Source organism: Seriola aureovittata, chromosome 7 (genome assembly GCF_021018895.1).
Source record: "Seriola aureovittata isolate HTS-2021-v1 ecotype China chromosome 7, ASM2101889v1, whole genome shotgun sequence".
In the NCBI taxonomy this organism is placed as follows: domain Eukaryota; kingdom Metazoa; phylum Chordata; class Actinopteri; order Carangiformes; family Carangidae; genus Seriola; species Seriola aureovittata.
The window spans coordinates 28278625-28299592 of NC_079370.1; the positions used below are offsets into that span (position 1 = coordinate 28278625).

At 40.0% G+C, this 20968-nt stretch overlaps 1 protein-coding gene across 1 annotated transcript in view; it reads right to left on the reverse strand.

The window, feature by feature from the left end:
• Nucleotides 1–20968, reverse strand: part of ascc3 (activating signal cointegrator 1 complex subunit 3) — a 162495-nt gene that overhangs the window by 113955 nt on the left and 27572 nt on the right. Inside the window, exons 6-8 of the mRNA XM_056380794.1 lie at nt 12439–12634; nt 11623–11758; nt 9363–9488 (exon numbers count right to left, since the gene is read on the reverse strand). Coding sequence (XP_056236769.1) covers nt 9363–9488; nt 11623–11758; nt 12439–12634 — 458 coding nt within the window. The remainder of the gene's footprint in view (nt 1–9362; nt 9489–11622; nt 11759–12438; nt 12635–20968) is intronic.

Genomic DNA, 20968 nt, shown 5'->3' on the forward strand with positions numbered 1-20968 from the left:
TTACTGGTTCACAGGAAGTGCAGTTGTGTGTGCTGTCAAGGCTTCTGTCTATATTTGAGTTAGTGTCCATTCTGCTGTTAGCATTATGAGGAACATCAGCAGTGTAGTACTAGTGTACGTTTCTGTACAAGTGTGGTCCATCAGTACTACTAAAGAGTGGCATTTGCTCTCATTCACAACACACCCAGTAACATATTCAGATGAATTAGGAAGGCTTTTACCACAGTGGCAAGGATGGGGCGCCTAGACCCTGATTCATTAGTTAAAAAGCATTCTAATAAATTTCCCATTTTTAATGTTTCACAGAGCTATTAAAGGCACATGGAGGCTTGCACAGCCCTGTTTCCCATTACAGCTTTCAATAAATGACAATCGGCACTGTACACTGGGGGGAGGGGGGAGCGTCAGACTTTTCAGCCTGCCTTTCAAAGCCTTCCTAATAGCACATAAAGACTTATTAGGCATTGTGTGCCGGCACTTTAGAGTAGTGAGGCACTTTGTTCCAGAGTTGCCCAGGCTTAAGCTAATGAATAGAGCCACGGCTTGACTGAGGCTAATTCACATTGCTCAGCAGAAGAGGTTGCATATCAATCTATATCAGTTACACAGGGACTTTCAAAGATTAAGGGAAAACATCAAGTAAGCTAGAGAGAAACTCTGGGAGAAAGAAAGGAGATAAGCCTTGTAAAAAGTAAGAGAAGAGAGATGGAGCCTCAGAGAATTTGTGTAGGTCTAAGTCTTTGCAGGAGAAGCCAGGACAGAAATTCAGTAATGGCTGAATGTCTGATAGACAGCTTAAAAAAACTGATAACTGATAACTGTACAGCTGAATCAAATACATCCTCATGTTTTTTTTTCTCTCACCAGGAAATGAGCTCCCTGGAGACATATGATTCTACATAACAGATCCTTAATGATCCCTCTTGATGGAAAACAAAGCAATGCACAAACAGAAAAACTGGCCCTGAAACTGATTTATCTCTATATTTATCTCAAAGATTTCTTAGATTTTTCAACTTTGCTGTGATCCTGGATCGCCAATACTCCTCATTCTCACTCTTACAGTCCCAATATGATGGATATGAGTGAGACATGTAAATCTTGTATGATAACGGGTCACAGTTAATGGATCCTTGACTTTTTGTAGACTGTAATTTTGGATTCTGATGATGTTTTGTCATTATTCACATGTGTTTTAACTACTGAGACTATGAGACAACAGGTATAATATAATAAAACAATATAATCAGGATTATAGAACAGGTACAGCCTCTGCTTGAACTAACAAACCCTATTTTATATCCGAAAATGTTTTCTGCAAACAGAAACTGGACCGTGCCTTGCATTCATTTGAGTCGGTCACTGTAGCCAAACGTGACATGGTGGAGACTTGAAATTATTCAAAGTTACAACAATTAGTCACTGGTTCAAGCATTTACACCTGAGTCTAATATTAGTAGTAGTAGTGATGCAAGAAAATACACAGCCTTGTTGAAATGTAAAGGATGTATCAAAAAGTCCACAAACTCAGAAGGATACTAAAGGAAAATGAACAGTACCGATGGGTTGCTGTATTTAATGCTGTAACAATAATCCAACTGATCCAAGATATCCATTTAAATTGTTCAACTCAGACTGCTCAGAATACATTTTAACTCACAATGACTGTGGATTTTCTTTCTCATCTCAGTTTTTACCAAAGTATGCTTTGGTAAATGAGGCCCCTGGTTGTTTTGACTTCCATTACTACATCCCTAAAGCCCTTCATGCAACCATTTCTATTTCTACACACAAAAAAGAAACCCTAACCCTTTTCCAAACAACTTTGTCAGTGTTTAAGATGTAACTCTGACATGACTGCTCTCTCACAATGAGTTTTATCTGCCAAAGCTGGATACACCCGTAGATAGAAACAAAAGGTTTAACCAAAAATGAGATGTCCATGGACATAAAGACTCTTTTGTCCCTGTGGACATATCCCTGCACCTAATGGAGGGATTAATGGTCAAATCCTCAAAGACCATCCTGATGAGGATTGAAATTGACAGGCATTGAAGAGACCTCAACACTCACAATGCAAACAAACTCACTCACTCACACACTCTCACACACACACACACACACACTCAATGCAAACACACTCACACACACACACACACAGAGCCAGTATCACACACTGTGAAAACAACAAGAGCAAGCGCGTAGATATGATTAAACCGTCCTTTTATCAATTTGTCATGGCACAAGACACATGCACACACTTTGGTCCACACTTACAAACACACATTCACCAAAGCTGAATCCTGTTTATCATTATGTCCATTAGCATGAGTGACAGGAAGGTTAATAGAGATGAGCAGTTAATAGTTACTAGTTCCCTGAAGTGTGACAAATGCGTCTGAGGTTTATGGATATCATACTCCAGAGGCTTCACAAACAAAAGGCCAAGTTCAGAGAAGCAGTGACTTTTTGCTCTGTTGCATCTTCACTAGTGATGCAGTGATGATGGATTACAAAGTCTAGTTGGGCAGACCGGATGGGACCAGAGCCTATCAAAGAAAGCGATGTGTGTGGACTCTGCCAGACTATTCTTCATCCTGCAGCCATAGTTCTTCCCCAAAGGCCAGAGCAGAAAGAACTCCTGCTTTTCCAGCCTGCTGCCCTCTAATACAGCCCAGTGGTGGCTGGATAAAGCCTGCTGGAGCCTAAGGGGAATGAATGCACCAGTATGAGTGTGGGTTTGTCAGTCAAGGTGTCAGCCAGACTGACGGGTCATTGTGTCGGCTGACAGCCGGCTGAGAGCTACAGCAATTCCATTAAGAAGGAACATCACTCACTGGCCATTACAGCCACAGTCCTCTCCTGTTCACTCAGATGGAGGATAACGGGACTATATATACACGTGGGGCACCAGAAAACTCTCCTGGCGGCAGACAAGTCCTGCTGTTCATACAGATTTACCTCAAAATGCAGAGACATGATGTGCAGAGCTAGGGAAGTAATCCATTGCTTGTGTTGTAGTCTCATGGTATTTTTATCAAGCCTGGATTTCCCTTCCCACTGAATCCGAATCCCAGGGAGTCCCTTATTGAGTCCATTTGGTTTCATCTTTCAACATGTGTAAATCACAAGTAATTCAAGTTATAAATAACAAAACACAAAGATTCAACTGAAATGTGTTGTTACAGACAAAAAGTGTTTCTACATCAACACCTGCACAACTCAGATAATCTTCATTAAAGCTAGTGAGCCAATTAACAGTTAGCTTCTTGACTTTGTGGAAAACTTCATCTACCTACGCAGCTTTATTGGCAAAGAAAACGAGACCCAGAAGAACGTCAAGGTAAGATTGAGGAAAGCTCAAGGTGTGTTGTGCAAAGTGAAAAATCTGAGGGTCTAAGCAAATAAGCAATACAGACGAAAAACAACGATCGATCTACATAACAGCATGCACTGTGCAGTTCATGCTGTTAGGCTGATAGATGTACAGTGCAGTGCAGTCAGTGTTAAAAGGGCAGATACATTCCACAGTGTATACTAAACAAGATCACAGCCTTGGAACAGAAAAATGAAAAGCCAGAACAGCATTACCAAAATAAGGCAGAGGTGACTGCAACAGCTGAGCCAAGCGCTTTGAATGGAGGCATATCGTTTCTCTGAGCTCCTCCAGACAAAAGCCTGGAAGACCAAAACTGTGACTGATGAGGTCATCAGCCAAGATCAACCCAACTCACAGGGGCAAGACAAACACATTTCATAATTTTAACTAATAACACACAAATCATTGTATTGATTGAAACATTCATACTAGGGCTGCATGATATGCAAAAAAAAAAAATCATATTGGGATTATATTGGCAGACCCTTGTGATTCCATTTGCAATGCTAGTTTTTTCATTTGATTTTCACTGAAAAAAAATAACCTCTGTAGCACCACAACGCTTATGATATTGTGACACATTTTACCTTTATCAAAAAAAATGGATTTGGATATTGCACTTGACTATATATTATATTTTGATTAATTACGCAGCTCTAATTCACAGTGTATCAAATCTGGAGTCCAGACAATGACACCAGACTTTGACTTTATATTGTGACTGGGATTATATTATATTGTATAACATTTTGAGTTTGTTGTTCACAAGGCACATCGCTCATGTGAATCATGACTCGCAAAACAGAGCTCTCAGAAGACTTATCAACAAGAATTGTTGATTTGCATGAAGCCAAAGGGTCACAGAGTCATCTCTGAGAGTTTAGATGTTCATCAGTCCACAGTCTGACCAACTTGTTTTTAAAATGGAGACGAATCAATTCTGTGGCTACTGTCCCTAGAAGTGGGCGCCCAGCTAAGATAACTCCAAAAGCACAAAGCAGAATGATCAGTGACTCAGAAAGCAGAGATGAATAATTAGCGTTGATGTTTTCTTATAATTACTTCTTTACAGTATTCGACATGATATTGTGAACGACAAGCATTTGGTAAAAATTCAAGGGGTAGAGGAGCTCAACAGGACACTGACAGGCAGCAGCACTGAATCCGTGCAGCCAACTGCTTGGACATGGAGGAGGTTCTCTCTCATAAATGAGGCCATCTGTGGTGGCTACAGCATCTAATTAGTCTCAAAACTGTCACACATAAAAACATGACACGTGCACACAGAACGGTATCTGTAAGTGGAAATCCTTCCTCTCAAGGGAGCATGTCTGCTCCATGTGCACAACTGCAGTCACATGAGAGCAGATCAAATCTCCCACCGCACTCACAACAGCTCAGCACACACTCGCTCGTCAAGTTGACTTTTGAGACTTTGGAGGCAGGGGACAGTGGCTGATGTGACGGCCCATTTGATTGGTCACTGTGTTTGGCATAAATATGTGACATGACATAGACACTGGTCAGGGACCTCAGACTGGGCTGAAGGTTCACCTTCCAACAGGAGTGTCTTGAGGATAACTCTGTGAGTGTCCTTGAGTGGCTCAGCCAGGGCCCTGACTTGAACCAATCAAACATCATCTCCATCAAACCTGACAGAGGATCTGCAGAGAAGAACGGCAGAAAATCCACCAATCCAGATGTGCAAAGCTCGTAGTGTCAGACCCAAGAAGACTTGAGGCTATAATCGCTGCCCAAGGTGCTTCAGCTACGTTCAGAGTAAAGGATTTGAATATTTGTGTCAACGTGAGATTTCAGTTCGTCCTTTGTAATACATTGGCAAAGAAATTGATTATGAATTCCTGAGTGTAGACTGATGCATAAAACTGCAACATAACAAAATGTGAAAAAGTCGAAGGGGTCAAAAACTTTCTGAATGCACTGTACATCCTTAATTTCACTTATTGACAATACAAGGTCCAGTCATGCTAGGTTATTATACATTGCTCAATAAAATTAAGTGAACACTTAAATCACACATCAGATCTTGAACGAATTATTCAAGTAGAAAATCTTTACTGATGTACATTGTATAATTTGTTGAGAACAAAATGACATAACAACATTCAATGGAAACCAAATCATCAACCCACTGAGGGCTGGATTCACAATCACACTGAAAATCAAAGTGAAAAATTGAAATCACAGGCTGATCCAACTTATGTGAATTTCATCACGGCAACTCACAATGTGACTCAGTAGTGTGAGGGGCCGCCGCATTCCTGTATGCGCTCCTGACAACATCTAGGCATGAGTCGGTGGATGGTGTCCTGGGGGATCTAATCCCAGACCTGAATCAGGTCATCAATGAGCTCTTGGACAGTCTGTGGCAGTACTTGGCGGAGTCAGATGCACCGATACATAACACCCCATAGGTGCTCAATTGGTCAGGGGAACATGAGGGGCCAGTCAATGGCATCAATGCCTTCGTCATTCAGAAGCTGCCTACACACTCTGGCCACATGAGGATTTCATCCCGGTACCTGACAGCAGTCAGGGTACCGCTGGCTGAGACATGGAGGTCTGTGCGACCTTCCAAGGATATGTCTCCCCAGACCATCACTGACCCATCGCCAAACTGGTCATGCTGGATGATGTTACAGGCAGCACAACGTTCACCACGGCGTCTCCAGACTCTTTCACACCTGTCACATGTGCTAATTGTGAACCTGCTCTCATCTGTGAAGAGAATTCTGGTGTTCTCTGGCGATGCCAGTCAAGCTGCATGGTGCTGGGCTGTGAGCACAGGTCCCACTAGAGGACGTGGGGCCCTCATGCCACCCTCATGCATTCTGTTTCTGACAGTTTGGTCAGAAACATGCACACCAGTAGCTTGCTGGAGGTCATTTTGTAGGGCTCTGGCAGTGCTCCTCATGTTGCTCCTCACACAATGTAGCAGGTACCAGTCCTGCTGCTGGGTTGATGCCCTTCTACGGCCCTGTCCAGCTCTCCTCGTGTAACGGCCGGCCTCCTGGCATCTCCTCCATGCTTTTGAGACTGTGCTGGGAGACACAGTAGACCTTGTGACCGCACGTATGGATGTGCTATCCTGGAGGAGCTGAAAAACCTGTGTAACCTGATTAGGCTGCAGGCACCGCCTCATGCTACCAGTAGTGACAGGGACACTAGCAAAACACCAAACTAGAGAAGAATCAGTCAGGAAGGAGAAGGAGAGAGCGACTGTCTGTGGCCACCACATAAGAAAGCATTCTCTTTTTGGGGGTTGGCTTGCTTTTGCCTCTCCACTGCACCTGTTGTCACTTTCATTTGAACCAAAGCAGGTGAAATTGATTAACAATTACTTGTGCTTCCTAAGTAGACAAATTGATATTCCTGAAGTTTAACTGATTTGGTGTTATACTGAGTATAATAGTATATAGTAGTAATGTGTAAGATCTGGCCAGAATTTTAGTTTAAAATGTTCTAAAATTGAACTAACACTATCAATAGTATGTGAAGGAGCCACAATGATGATGTCATGACCAAGACCTCCATCTATTGTATTTCAGAAATATCTACTGAAAAGAGCATGCTAACCAACTAGCTGCGTCCTGCACCGTGTTGTAATACCACTTTATGACACTAGATGCTGTGTGAGTCAGTGTAGCATCTTGTCTTCCCTCAGTCCCACAAAGAAAAAGAGCTTCCTCCAGAGGATCTTTATCTCAATCCCGAAGCACTGCTCCAGCAAGAAACCACATTCAGTGGCAAAGAAGCAAAACATGGGTAAATTCTGGTGTGTATTTCCACCACTGGAGACAGCTTCTGGCGAGTAAAGACATGCAGTTTGATGCCGAGCTGCAACTTTTCTTTTAAACTGGTGAGTAACATCTAATGTTGGTCTTTAGCAAAGAGTATCATTAGTGCAAATGACAAACCGTACTGACAAACACTTCAAGTGGCATAAATGTATGATTGATGATGTCGACAGACGTTTTAGTGATGTAGCAGAATTTAGCCTGTTCCTGCAGCTGTTATCCAGCTAGATGCGTCAATAACTTTTGTTTTACAAGTGAGACAAAGAGACTGTTTGATCCAGAACCAGCGGGTTCAGGATCCACTGCCTAATACTGTATTTATTTTAACATATTCATATCTATCCTTACTATTTGTTATACACACACAACAGACCTAACTGATTTTTGCACATCCTGCTCAGCAGGGGTTTTGTCAACACATACATAGTTTTTTTCATAGTTTTTGTTTTTTTTTAATATGTGTATCTATATATATATATTTATCTTTTTGACTGTTGCAGTATTTTACCTTTTTATTGTTATTTCCTGTTAATATGTTTATTGTATACTAGGGCCCAACCGATTAATTGGCCGGCCGATTTAATCGGCCGATTATAGCCATTAGAGGATAATCGGTAATCGGCCAAAAGTTGGCCGATTGACGCCGATGTTTACACTTATTTTTCACTAATAAAATGCAGGTAATATGGTATTTTTCTTAGAAATGATGTCCTTGTGTTACGTATCCAGTAGAGGACGCTCCGACTGCTTTCATGTCACGCGTCACAGTCACACCGCATCAGAGTGAAATAGTGAAGACTTGAGACATTATGCCCCACATAACAAAATACCTCAATCTTTTGCAGTTACTTTTTTATTGTTTGTTTTCAAAGATGTTTACTAAAAAAGTTGTGCTTTTTGCACTATAGTCTACCTCTGTTAGATTGGCAATAATAAGAAGAACTCTGGTACTGAGGGGCAGGTGAAAGTAAATGTCTTAATTCATACAGATAGAGGTTTACTGCCTTTTTGCATATCAAATTTCTGAATTATTTTATGTTCAAATTGTTCATATGCTGCTTGTTCTACACACTTTCTGATAATAAAAGCATTTGAAAATAGAACTATATTCAAGCCATCAAAGACAGGTATTTCGTCTTTTTTTAAATTGAAAAATGTAAAAATTTAATCGGCTGATATATCGGTTATCGGAATTTTTTATTCCCTAATATCGGAATCGGCATCGGCCCCAAAAAAATCCATATCGGTCGGGCCCTATCGTATACTGCACCAAACACCAAGCCAAATATCTTGAAGTAAAAACCTACCTGGCAATAAACCATATTTTCTGATTCTGCCTTCCTCATGCTGCTGTAGCCTGACACCTATACTAAGTTTGGACTTAGACTTGTTATTTAATTAAAAACACTCCAGTATTTAGCATGAAAAGTAATCGAAATACCAAAATGAAAGGTACAAACAGAATGGTTCATTTAAGAATAATATAGTTTGTGAATTTCCTGCTGGATATCAGTACAGTAAATGTATATGTTTATTATATTTATATTTTGTATTATATATATATAAAAGACTCTGTAAAGTAACTAATATTTTAAATGATCAACCCCACTATATAGTCCACTATATAATTCCTTAGATAGTGAGTAGGCAGTAGTGAATAGTGAATGCCTTTGGACACAGCACTGGAGTCACTTGTGGTTGCCAGGCAACCTCATGGTGACGATAAGCCTCTAGCGTGTCTTTTCCTATCGCACTTCTCCTTTTCTCTTTCATCTACCTTGAGCTGGAGCGGTCACTTCTTGGTGCCACAATTATTGTCCATGGACCTGAGCACTCTATAATAGTTTTATAATGAAGTGAAGCTTCAAGGCAAAGAGGGAAAAGGAGAGCTAAGTGTTTTATGTGAGCTGACACTACATTTGTGTATGGTCATAGTTGTAATAATGGAATATTTGCAATGTAATAATAATAATAATAATAATAATGATAAAAATTATATATGGTTGCTATTGTAGCTGTTAATCAGCATATTCATTATTTTGACCAACCCATCCTGATTTCAGACGTGTCACTGTCAGTCTCTAACCACAGTGTACACACACGCATATATGGACGCACAGTGTACAAACACACAATAACAAACACCGGCACACAGCAACTCCTACCTCATCTAGTTCAGAGATGTAGACAGGCTTCTCTTCAAAGCCGATTGGCATGGGTTCGTTGGGTGGGATCTCCACCTCTTCATACATCTTATTGTTGTCTCTGCGGATTCCCTCAGGGAGCAGCAGCTGAATGTCACACACACACAAAGATAAAGAAAACACGAATGACCTCTACGATTCAACATACACAGATTTTAAAACACACTCAAACTTGGAAGGACATACAAAGTCACAAAACATACTAATATGAATTCAGCTGCATCTCACTTTTTTCCATATGCTTCACGCTCCCTTGAGAATACGAAGCAGATCTATCACACTTTGAAGGTCTCATCAGTATTTGTTTTGAACATGTACATAAATTTGAAGTACTGCATGTTAACAGCCCAATTAAATGCAACAAGAGAATTGTGCATAAATCCTACAAAATGATCCAATAATACAGTAAACAATGAGGTTCAGATGACACTTTTTTTGGCACATTAACCATGGCATGGTTAATGTGCTTTTGGAAAACATTTTGTTGTAGTTTGTTTTACAGTCATCAACCGTATGGTCAAAATGCTGAATAGAGGACATAATTAAAAACTGTTGAGGAGCAGCTGTAAACAACTGACATCATCACGTCATATTTGCATTCTGCCGACTGTCAGCCGGATTCAGCTCTTTATCTGTTTGCTTCTCTCCTCCTCTCTGTGCTCACATATACTGAATTTTAATACAGCAGAATTTCCAGTAAAGCTGTTCTCATTTCGGCACATTTAAAGAAAATACAGTCTTTCTCATGAAGAATATTGAAATATTTATAAACTAAGGCCATAACATAACCATACAGCATGGGATTATCTAAGAGACATTAACGTATTAATGAACATTAATGGTAGAATTAAATTTCAGCTTTTAAATGTGACTTTACAATGGCAAAGCCAATTCCACAAACTGTGGCTACACTTACTTGACTACTGTATTGGTAGAAATTGAAACAGTTTTTTCATTAATTACAATGACGATGACAAGTTGAAACAATAGGTTAATGCGCAATTTGAAATAACGAACCTAAAAACAGGTAATGGAAACGTGACTTTAAAAAAAAACTCTCATATGTTGAAAAAGAAAAATGTATCCGCTTGCACGAGGTTGGTTTTTCAGACGATTCCACAAAGTGATATTTGACTAAATTGAAATGAAAACATATTTTTCATATTCAAGTTGTGGCTCCTGCCGTATCAGGCCCCAGGGAGCCAGTTCTAACCCAGAGGCAGACTGATGGAAATCTGTCATCATGTTTAAGTCAAATGATATCATGAGGAGAAAACCTATCTTTATTCATACACCAATCAATGAAAACTGTGTTTTGTCGACTTTTCTTAAAAAAATAAAATAAAAATACATTTTAAAAATTGCTTCTATTTTGCACAAAACTACAATGCAACTTCAATGCTGAACAAAATATACAACCAAACTTTAGGAGGATTGAAGCTTACAACTGAATCAATGACAGCAATCCAGTGCTTGTGTCTGACCTTTGATTTCCATTTCTATTCCATAAACTATGTGAAAGCAAAAAGCGACGGGTACTATGTCTGTTACTGGGGTGTAATGTAGAAGCAGACTAGAGACCTCTTCACACTGTGGGCTTCACCAAACCACAGCTGAGACACTGTGACACATGATCATCGACAGCCAATGAACAGCATGTTGTCAGAGTCAGAATTTAAGGAGCAAATTCTCACTATTTCACTGTCGCCTTAACCCATATCTATAAGCCAACCAATCAGAATAAAGCATAAAATGATGCATGTTGACTGTGCCATTTTTGCATAAGATTTATTTTATTTTTTTTTTTTAAACATCACTGTGTCTTGCTGCACTTTCAAAATCTTTTTTTAATCCATTTTCATCCGTCGTAGAAACAACTGATATCGCCCAGTCTGACATCAACATTTCGTTAGAAACATCTCCCACAGTGTGACATGCAATGAACCTGCAAGATTGATGTTATCACACTGTGTCTGGGGCCTTTAAAGGTGTCAAGGTGGGATGAACCCTACAGTGGAGATAAATCAACCCCTCGTCCTCTGAAAAACTTTAGACACATCACTCCAACTAAAGAGTTTTCTGTTTCTGAACATTTGAATTGTGTTTTATATCACACACACACACATATCACATACATATCAACGGCTAAAGACGCGTCACACAATAGGTAGAGTCAAAAGGTCAACACTTCACACACAACAAACACGTATCCCAGCCTCACCCTGGCTCCTCCAACAAACGCAGGCATCTTTGTGGCCTCTGCATAGATGTCGTAGACATTGGGATACTGAATGCGTTCGTACGCTCTCTCTCTGCTCAGCACAGGCTCACGTCGTGCAGTCAGAAGGGCCTGCTCCCTGGACCAGGAAACACAACAAGCAGTCAGAGAGGATAGCTGCTGTAAATAAATAGTTCTTGGTGCAGGTCGGTAAAACTGGGTATGGTAAGGCAAGGAGAAAGACAGAAGTGAGAACTTTCAAAGTGAAGAAAAAACGAAATTAAAATAAAAACATTTCATTTCATCATGTTCACATTGGACCGGAACTGAGCATAATGTCTCATCTGCAGCCACTTGGATCCACATGTGAACATATGAACCTTTATCTCCATCCATATTTTTGCTTTAAAAATAAATAGTGCAGTTGATGGATGATTCAGATGAAGAGGCAAAGATATGAGGCATTATGTTCCTTTCTAAAGTGGCTTACCTCTCTACTAATCTGTTCTTGCACACTGTGCTGGATTTGGCCATGCTAAGTTTTTAATTAAACAGATCACTGCTCCTTTTTTTCATCCTCTGAAATTAAATTTTCAGGAAAATCCTCTACAAGAAAAGATGTGGCAAGCTTCTGCATCAATGTGCTTTTTTTTTTTTTTTTTTTAACTTTTTTAAAGCTCCAGCCAAGTTGTCATTAAAAATGCAGAAGCTTGTCAGTTATGGTGTGCATACCTGAGAGCACAGGTGGAGACGGACAGACAGAGAACAATAGGGAGGGGGAAAAAAGTACAAAGAGAAAAGTCTGGAGAAATGATATACCTGTGGGCTCTCATCTCCCTGGGGTCAAAGGTCATAGCAGCATCTGAGGAGTCACTGTCGTCTATTCCTTTGCCTCTCTTCCTCTCTCTCTTCTCCTCCCTGCGGTACATCTTCATCATCTGTTTTTCCTGCTCTGACTGGATCGTCACCTGGCAGCCAAAGATGGGCTTGGTCATTTCCACTTTTTGGCTCACATCTGGAGGAAATACAAGCACAAACATCCTGTAAATAAAAGGCAAAACACTACAATATCAGAGGTTTTCCTGGACTGGGCTGAATTGTTTTATATTCCGTTAGATGGATGTGATGGATATCAAGACACCTGACAGCAAAATACTACAGTGAAAAGAGATGTACAAAAAAATGTGGATAATACGATTACGACAAACAGCAACAAAAACATCATGTTACTGTAATTGACATCAGTGCAAATATGACAAGTCCATAACAATGAACTGATACAATAGGCCAAGAAAATACTGACACTTTGTAAGACTTTAAATTATTACATATAACTTTGTGTTTAAACAGGATGTGCATTCATCACAAACTGTTCAAGCGGACGTTGAGCTCTGTATAAAGCAGCTTTATAAAAAAAACACCTCTCCCACACCTTCCTGACGTCGGTGAGGGGAATGTGTCCGACGTTAACTTTAACTTTCCAAAACCAGAGATCCAACGTTCACACCCACTTCACGCTGTGATCAGCCAGCTGTGCGGAGGATTGAACTTCTCCCTCAAAATCTGTTCTCATTTGTCACAGAACTATTTGTGGCACTCCAAGAGGGGCAAGTGGACTCCGTTGTAGAAATTTGAAGATGTTTCACTTCTCATCCAAGAGGCTTCTTCAGCTCTGACTGACTGGTAGGGAGTCCCAGGCATTTAGACTCTGTGGGGTCATTATCAAGGCCTCTGATGTCACTTGTTTCGTTAGTGCTCCTGGCAACAGTCATTAGGGATGAAAGGACAACAGTGTAGGTGGGGGATAAGTGGTGTTGTAGACCTCCTACTCTGTTGAGTGAAGGCCAAAACACACAAAACAGCCGCCCCTATTATATTCTATCTTCATGCAACTGTTTTATTTCCAGCCTCACCACTGCTGAAAAACGCTGTTTTCCTAGTTCCGTACAAAGCAGCTCAACCCCCGGCCCCTTCACCTCTTGCCGTCCGTCTCTCAGGTGTGTACAACACTTGAGGAGACACTACTGATGAGGTCAACAAAACATAAACAGGTATATGACCCACAATGGCATTATTACAAAGGCAATGGTAGCAAAGATATTGGCTTTGGAGATTGGCTCTTCAGGGGAGAAAGTAGTTGGTGTCGACATGATTTTACGTTAATGTCTGCACCCTGTCGCGCTCTGTGTGTGGTGCTGGTCCTGTCACTGGCTGCGGCTCATCGCTTCCTATCGGTGCTTAGAGTGGCACTTGGCTAATGATGCGCTGCGCCGCTGCGGTCGCGTTTGTGTTTTCGATTTGATGGCTTCTCTACTTTTGACATAGATGGCCTCCTCACTCCTCCACCTGTCCACCCTGTCCAAAACATGTGCGGTGTTGTCCTCGAAGTTGTTATGTTATCCTTCAGGTGGAGGTGAACTGCTGATTCATGAACTGAGGAGTTGGCCCTCCTGTGTTTTTTAATGCTGGTTTAGTTTCACTGACATAAAGGTCTGTGTGTCCCTCACTGCACTGGGCTGCATACACTACATTGCTTTTCTTGTGTCTGTGTGAGCTGCCTTCTGCAGGGACCAGTGTCTGTCTTCTTCTTGCTTCACCCGTTTTATCCAGGACACTTTTGTGCTGTTTTCATGGCCACTGGCAACGGCCAAATGTTAAATGTTTCTTGGGCAATTGTGTCTCGTTTCAACAGCTGGCCAGGAAACATTTAATAGCCAAGTGTCCAATTACTTTTGACCCCTTGCAATTTGGGCACTGTTAAAAGAGCTATATCTCCCACACAGTTCTTTATATGTTGGCATAAAAACCTACTCAAATTAAAGCTGAGACTTGGCTCTTTTATGTAGTATCCACTATTTTTTCAAATTCAATGAACTGAAGCGCAGAGCCTGAACGTACTGTCTGGACTGTGAAGTTTATGCACCGTTACACACTTAAAAACTTTTGTGCAGAGTCCAGCTGGTGTCATGAGGAAAAAAAAGAAAAAAAACATTTGTACACACACTTTATCTGGCAGAAATAAGACACGCACAAATTAGTATTTTGTGCTCCCAAATCAGTTAATGAAATAAATTCATGCCATCAAATGAAATGATTTGTGCACACAAATGAGTAATTCATGTCATCAAATTAATGTCAAGTTAGTGTAGCATTAGAAAATGAAGTTAATGGTTCAGTTTGGGAGTGTGTGCAGCGGGCCAGCGGCTGTGTGTTAGTACTGAGGTGTAAAGTTATCACATTCATATCCTTGTCCCTTCCATTTTCTACACAGTTGTGATGCTACCAGCCCGACCCATCAGAGTTCAATACTGATATTGATATTTGGGATTTTTTCAAATTTCTCAGCTGAGAGTAATAATAAACACATGTTATGACATAAACAATATTCTTGATCCGAATTTCTTAGACTTTATCAAACCAGTAATCAACCAAGATTTGAAACTTTTCGAGCCTTAATCATAGCGCCACCATCAGGCCGATTGAGATCATATTTTTCGTGAAGCATTTGCATCATTCTAGAATCATTTCTAGCTGTGGTGCCAGTTATCGTGTCTCTACCTCATCCCAGCTCTCTGCAAATTGAGCAAAGGCTTCGGATGGCAGACATTGATGAATAAACCACGTCCACTTTCATTAATCAATATGGCACTTCAGATTTTGGTCAATACTTGCCCTCAGAACATGTCTATCAAGTTTGGTGAAAATCTGCCCACCATGTTTTGAGACACTGTCTCAAACTGACATTTCTTGTTACTTATTGGCTGACAGACACAACAACACCAATATATCTGCAAGAAGCTAATTTCGGACAATATATCAGCCAGGCTGAATAATCAACTAACTTAGCTCTAGACTCTACATGGGACATTGTTTCAGTGCTGGCTTTGGGATATATGTGCACATCTGTATAGCTTAATGCAGTGCAAAGAAAACAGCTGTCAGACCATGTTCATCTAAATGTAACGCTCTGGTTTTACGAAGTTTTGTTTTAAGTTTGGATCAAAACAAAAAACAAATGTCCCCGACATCCTTTAAAATGATTCCTGTCACTTGATTTTGTTCAGTTAATGTGCAGAAACAACACATTCAAGATAAAAATGAAGTCATTTGTGAACAAATATAATTGAATAGAATTACTTATTTGTGTGCACATTCCTTTCTTTCCCTCGTTACACCTGCAACGATTCATACTTTAAAAGACTTGAGCATTGATGCTGTAATTTTGAATATTTGAATGGACACAGGCCTGAAGATTATTTATCTTTGGATGAACAACAGAAGCTCGGTCACATTGAGACAATGTCAGGTCAGCCGGTGTCAGTGAAAACTGAATCATATTGCTGCAGTAATCCTGATTGCCCATTGATGTCAGGTGCACGTGGCGATGCAGGGGTTAATGTTCCCTATTGCAGCCTCCCTGTTTGAGGCACAACAGCTCAATAAAAGGCAGAATTGCTCTTGAAAGCAGATGAGATCTGATGATTGTACCACTGCTTGGGCTGATTGACTGAATGATTTCTTCTTTATCTCGTCTAGCAGCTCTACCTGCTGCAGTCTTACACTCTTCCTGTCACTCTTACCCTCCCTCCCATTGCCTCTCCAACTCCCAACCCCTTTAACTCTGTCACCCTCTATACACCAATTCCTCCGTCTAAACCATTCCCCATCCTTCACTTTCCCTCTCTTTGGGAGCTATTGTGCCTTGTTATGTACCTCAGACTGTGGCTGCCTCCGAATCCCTAGGATTCTCATTACAAGCGATCACGATGCCGTAATCACTGCGAAGAGCACTGCCAAGATAGATTTTGTTTGTTTACACGATGATTTCAAGGTGTTGTCACACATCTGAAGCTGTAGTCTTTCAAATCATTATCAGATTTTAAAGAACAGTCTTTGTAGAGTCAACACATAGTAGATACTGTTTAAGTAAATAGATTAAGCACCTTAAACTATATTACCACAATAACCACAACATCATGTTTTATGTATTATCACTAATTAGAAAATGTATTCAAAATTATACTGAGCACAGTCTATGAAATGTATTCTTTTAGACTGTACATATCTGTCTGTGTTTGTTCCATCTGACAGCGTGGTCATTTAAATATCTCATAGATGTTACATTTCAACAAGCTGATTAAACAGAAGGATTTTGGGATGTACCATACAGCGTCATCAGTTCCCGCCAACATCAACAGACTGTGTTCAACCCTATGTAGTTACACACTGTGTAAGACTTTCTACAAGAACGAGAAAATGGCGGTGACACTAGGAAAATGCATTTGGATGTCAGACACTGAAGGTAATCTGATCCCCGGCTTTAATTTCAGAATCATGCACACATATGTGCATTTTACCTAATAATACAAACATAACACACTCAACTACATGTCACCAACTATTCCAATGCTAATGAAATATCTCTGTAAACTCCAAGTCATACAAAACACTCCATAGCCCTCCCTGTAATTCTGTCTGCTCACAGTGTGGTTTAATAGTTTCTCACCCACACTGGAGTCCCACAAAAGTGAAGAAAATAAAATTGCTTAAAGAACATTGAATGCAGATCAGTGATGAACTTTATAAATTACTCCTTCAGGTAGTCAAGTTGACTGCCTTGTTGTCAAACTTCTTTAGCACTGCGGATGATGCAACCCTCCTGCATCCACTGAGCTCTCGTTCTCTGTGTTAGCTTTCACACTCACAAGTGCGAGCCGAGCTTTTATTTGAGCAACAGAAAAGCCTCTGTTCTGATCCCGGCCTGAGGAAATTGTCTAAAATGTTTGTCAAGAGAAACAGTGCCATCATCTTCTCGTTAAATTCATGAAAGAAGCATTTGCAAAGGTACATCAAGTCTGGGAAACTGACTCCTGTGCAGTTTTCTACACATATTCCTCGACACCTAGTGTACTTCACTTGAACAAAAAAAGAAATATGCTTAATGACCCATTCAAAGGCACTGGCATACACAAACACAAACACTCAATGGGAGGCTATTTCTACCAGGGTGGAGCTGTCAGCATCCCGCCGAGCTCCACCTCTTGGTTTGTCTCCAAACCACCAAACCAAGAGGGGGGGTGGAGGGTGGGGGGCTGTTGGCTTTCTTCTGTAACAGCAGGAGAGCTGCTCCTGCTCTCAGGACCAGCCTCCCTGCCATCAACAGCAGAGCTGCTGCTGAAATTGAGCTACTATAAAAATATAAAGTTGTTATTTAGAAAGTGTTTCTACACATCCAACAGACACTGAGTCACATTAAAACCCAGTATTTTGTTTTGAAAGATTGATTTATTCTATTTCTTTATGAATAAAAAATAACCAAGTGACAATTTTTCCACATGAAACAGTAATTTTTATTTTAGATTATTTTATTTTGTTACATCTTTGTGTGTCCTGCTTTTTCTCATTTGTAGATATCTGTGTATTTCTTAATAGTACTCAGCTTTACTACAAGGGCTGCAACAAACTATTATTTTCATTACTGATTAATCTGCCTTGTTTTTTTGGATCAACTGTCCAAAATCGCAGAATATTCAGTCTCCTGTCACGGAAGACGAAGAAAAACAAGGAATATTCACATTTAAAAACCTGGAACCAGAGAATGTATAAAAATTAAAATAGTTTAAAAAGTGACTGAAAACTCAAAATATTTGCAGATTAATATCATTTCACTAATGAGTCATCATCTAACAGGTAATACCTTCTACATTTCCAGGTTTGCAGTAAAAGTTTACATCACACATTGTACAATGACACAGCAGGAAAAGACAGACGCTTCCACTGATGACACGAGGTCATAATCAGGGGATCAATGTTGTGGGGCCGTCATATATATATATATTGCAACACAATAAGTCAATGTGATCATACTTCAAATTTTACTTCAAATACTCCCTGATTTAACCAGCAACTGATAAAAACCTTTGTTTGTGTGTGGACATGTTGTCTTTTTAATTGTCCATTCCATTTACCACTGCCTCTATCAGCCATGGAAATGTGGAGAGGAGCCACTTTGATAAACATGCAAGTGCCAAGCTGCAAACTGCAATTTAAAAGCTAATCAGCAAGAGACAGGCATTCCCACTAAATCCCACTCTTCCTGATGGCATGCAAATAGTGGAAAATTTAATCAGCCTTTTTTAACCCCCCCTGACTTCACCCTCAGTCGTCAAGGCAACACTAATCTCAAAAGCTGTCTGGCAAGTGAAATTTTTAACACTGATCAAAAGTCCCTCACAATGGGAATAACATCAGCTGAAGTTTGAAGCGGAATATGTCTGTGACCACAACTAAAGCCTGTTTTCTTTGGTCTTACAGATTCAGAAAATGTTTACATTGCATGTTATTTTAGTGCCTGAATAAAGGTGAGCTTTAGCTTCACTCTCAGTTAAAGGTACCTTGTATATTAACAGATTTGTCCGAGTTTTGTCCAGTCCATCAATCCTGTCATCCTGCCTGAAGGTGAGAGAAGTTTGCCAATGAGGGACAGTCAGATCTAATTCCAGTCCCTGTGTATTCACCAGCATAAGACGGATTGTACTCGGTTTCTTTAGATATCCATGAAGCAAGAGCAACAGCTGAAGGTGAGCATTGCTCCAGAATTGTTTACACTAATTTTTACAGTAGGCTTTCCAGTAGCCAACAGATCCAACAACCCAAATCCAACTTTTTTGGGGGTTGATTCCTTTTTTTTAAATTTTGGATCGTTTTCTCACTGCTACGAAATTGCTACATTCACAGCAAGAAAATAGATGGTACATTAAACTTCTAGCTCTCTAGCTCTACAGCACCTGTTTGTTCCAAAAAAATTAACCTATAATTCCAGTCATACATTCAAGATGTAAATTTGAACCACTTCTTATTCAATAAGAAAAAAACATATTTGCCACTAAAATAGAATTTGTTTAAAAAAAACAAAAAAAGACAAGACTAGGTTAAAACTTAGTATTATGCTGCACATAGTCAATGATTGAGGACCTAATTGAAAATTTTTGTGGAACCACTGTAACTGACGTCTAGTATTTACATTCAGTCTAGTGTCAGCTGGTGGTTTCAGTCTTGTGTCAGCTGGTTTCCGTCTAGTATCAGCTGGTTTCACTCTAGTATCAGCTGGTGGTTTGAGTCTAATATTAGCTGGTTTCATCTTAGTGTCAGCTGGTTTCCGTCTAGTGTCAGCTGGTTTCACTCTAGTATCAGCTGGTTTCCGTCTAGTGTCAGCTGGTTTCACTCTAGTATCAGCTGGTTTCTGTCTAGTGTCAGCTGGTTTCACTTTAGTATCAGCTGGTGGTTTGAGTCTAGTATTAGCTGGTTTCATCTTAGTATCAGCTGGTTTCAGTCTAGTGTCAGCTGGTTTCACCTGAGACCATAATAAAGCTGTCTTCATTGTCATGTTTTTCCTGTTTCTGTTGTCATGACAACAGAATAAGTTTGAAACAGAGACTGAAATGTGGCCCATTAAGACGACATGCTAACCAGCAGTCACTGCTAAAATCCTGATTTCATAACCACCAGCAAATTTTAAACTCAAAATTTACATTTTGTTCGAGATACATTTTTAGATCTTGATCATTTTACTTTTTATGGTTATGCAGGTTATCAACTCGTATGACGCATTTAAGTCATTAGCTCAACCCACTCTCTAGATTCATGTCCAACTTGGCTTTTTTACCCTAGTAGCTAAAATAAAGTTTGTTAGAACTAAAGCAAATGCTGGACTTGGAGATGTTGGGTAAACACGACATGTCCCCCAGGATGATTCAGCCACTCGTGTATTGTTTTGATTATCTCTCCAGAAAGGCAGAACCTGAGGGCAGGCCCACATCACCTGGGTAAAGGTGCCTTCATACCCTTTACATTTCCAGCACAAATTATTTTCTAGTAAACTAGAAGACGAAAAGCTGTAAAATACTATCAATGAAGTACAGTATCTTACAGTATGTACATTTTCCCAGAGCTTCTCTTTTAAATCAGCCTGCATTGGAAATCATCTTTGTCCAAGAGTCCTTATCAATGTCGAAGTTCAGGTCTGACTGCCAGATAACCTTTAGGTTCTCATAGTTGCCATATATTGTGATAGCAGTCTTTTTAAAAAAAGGTGAAAGCTGAATAAATACTTAATTTAATAGTAATTTAAAATAGCGCTGGACAATAATATCTTCCCGAGGCAAAGTATACTCCCCAAACTACATCTTGAAAACATATCCAGATGTCTGAGTTATCTTTTAAGTTGAACTGTTGTTAATGAGATTTGAATATTATATGACCGAATCAGCTATACATCTGATTCCACTAGAAAACCAGTAATGCCAACAAATGACACTCTACTGCTGGCTTACATTGTGAAATCTTTAAT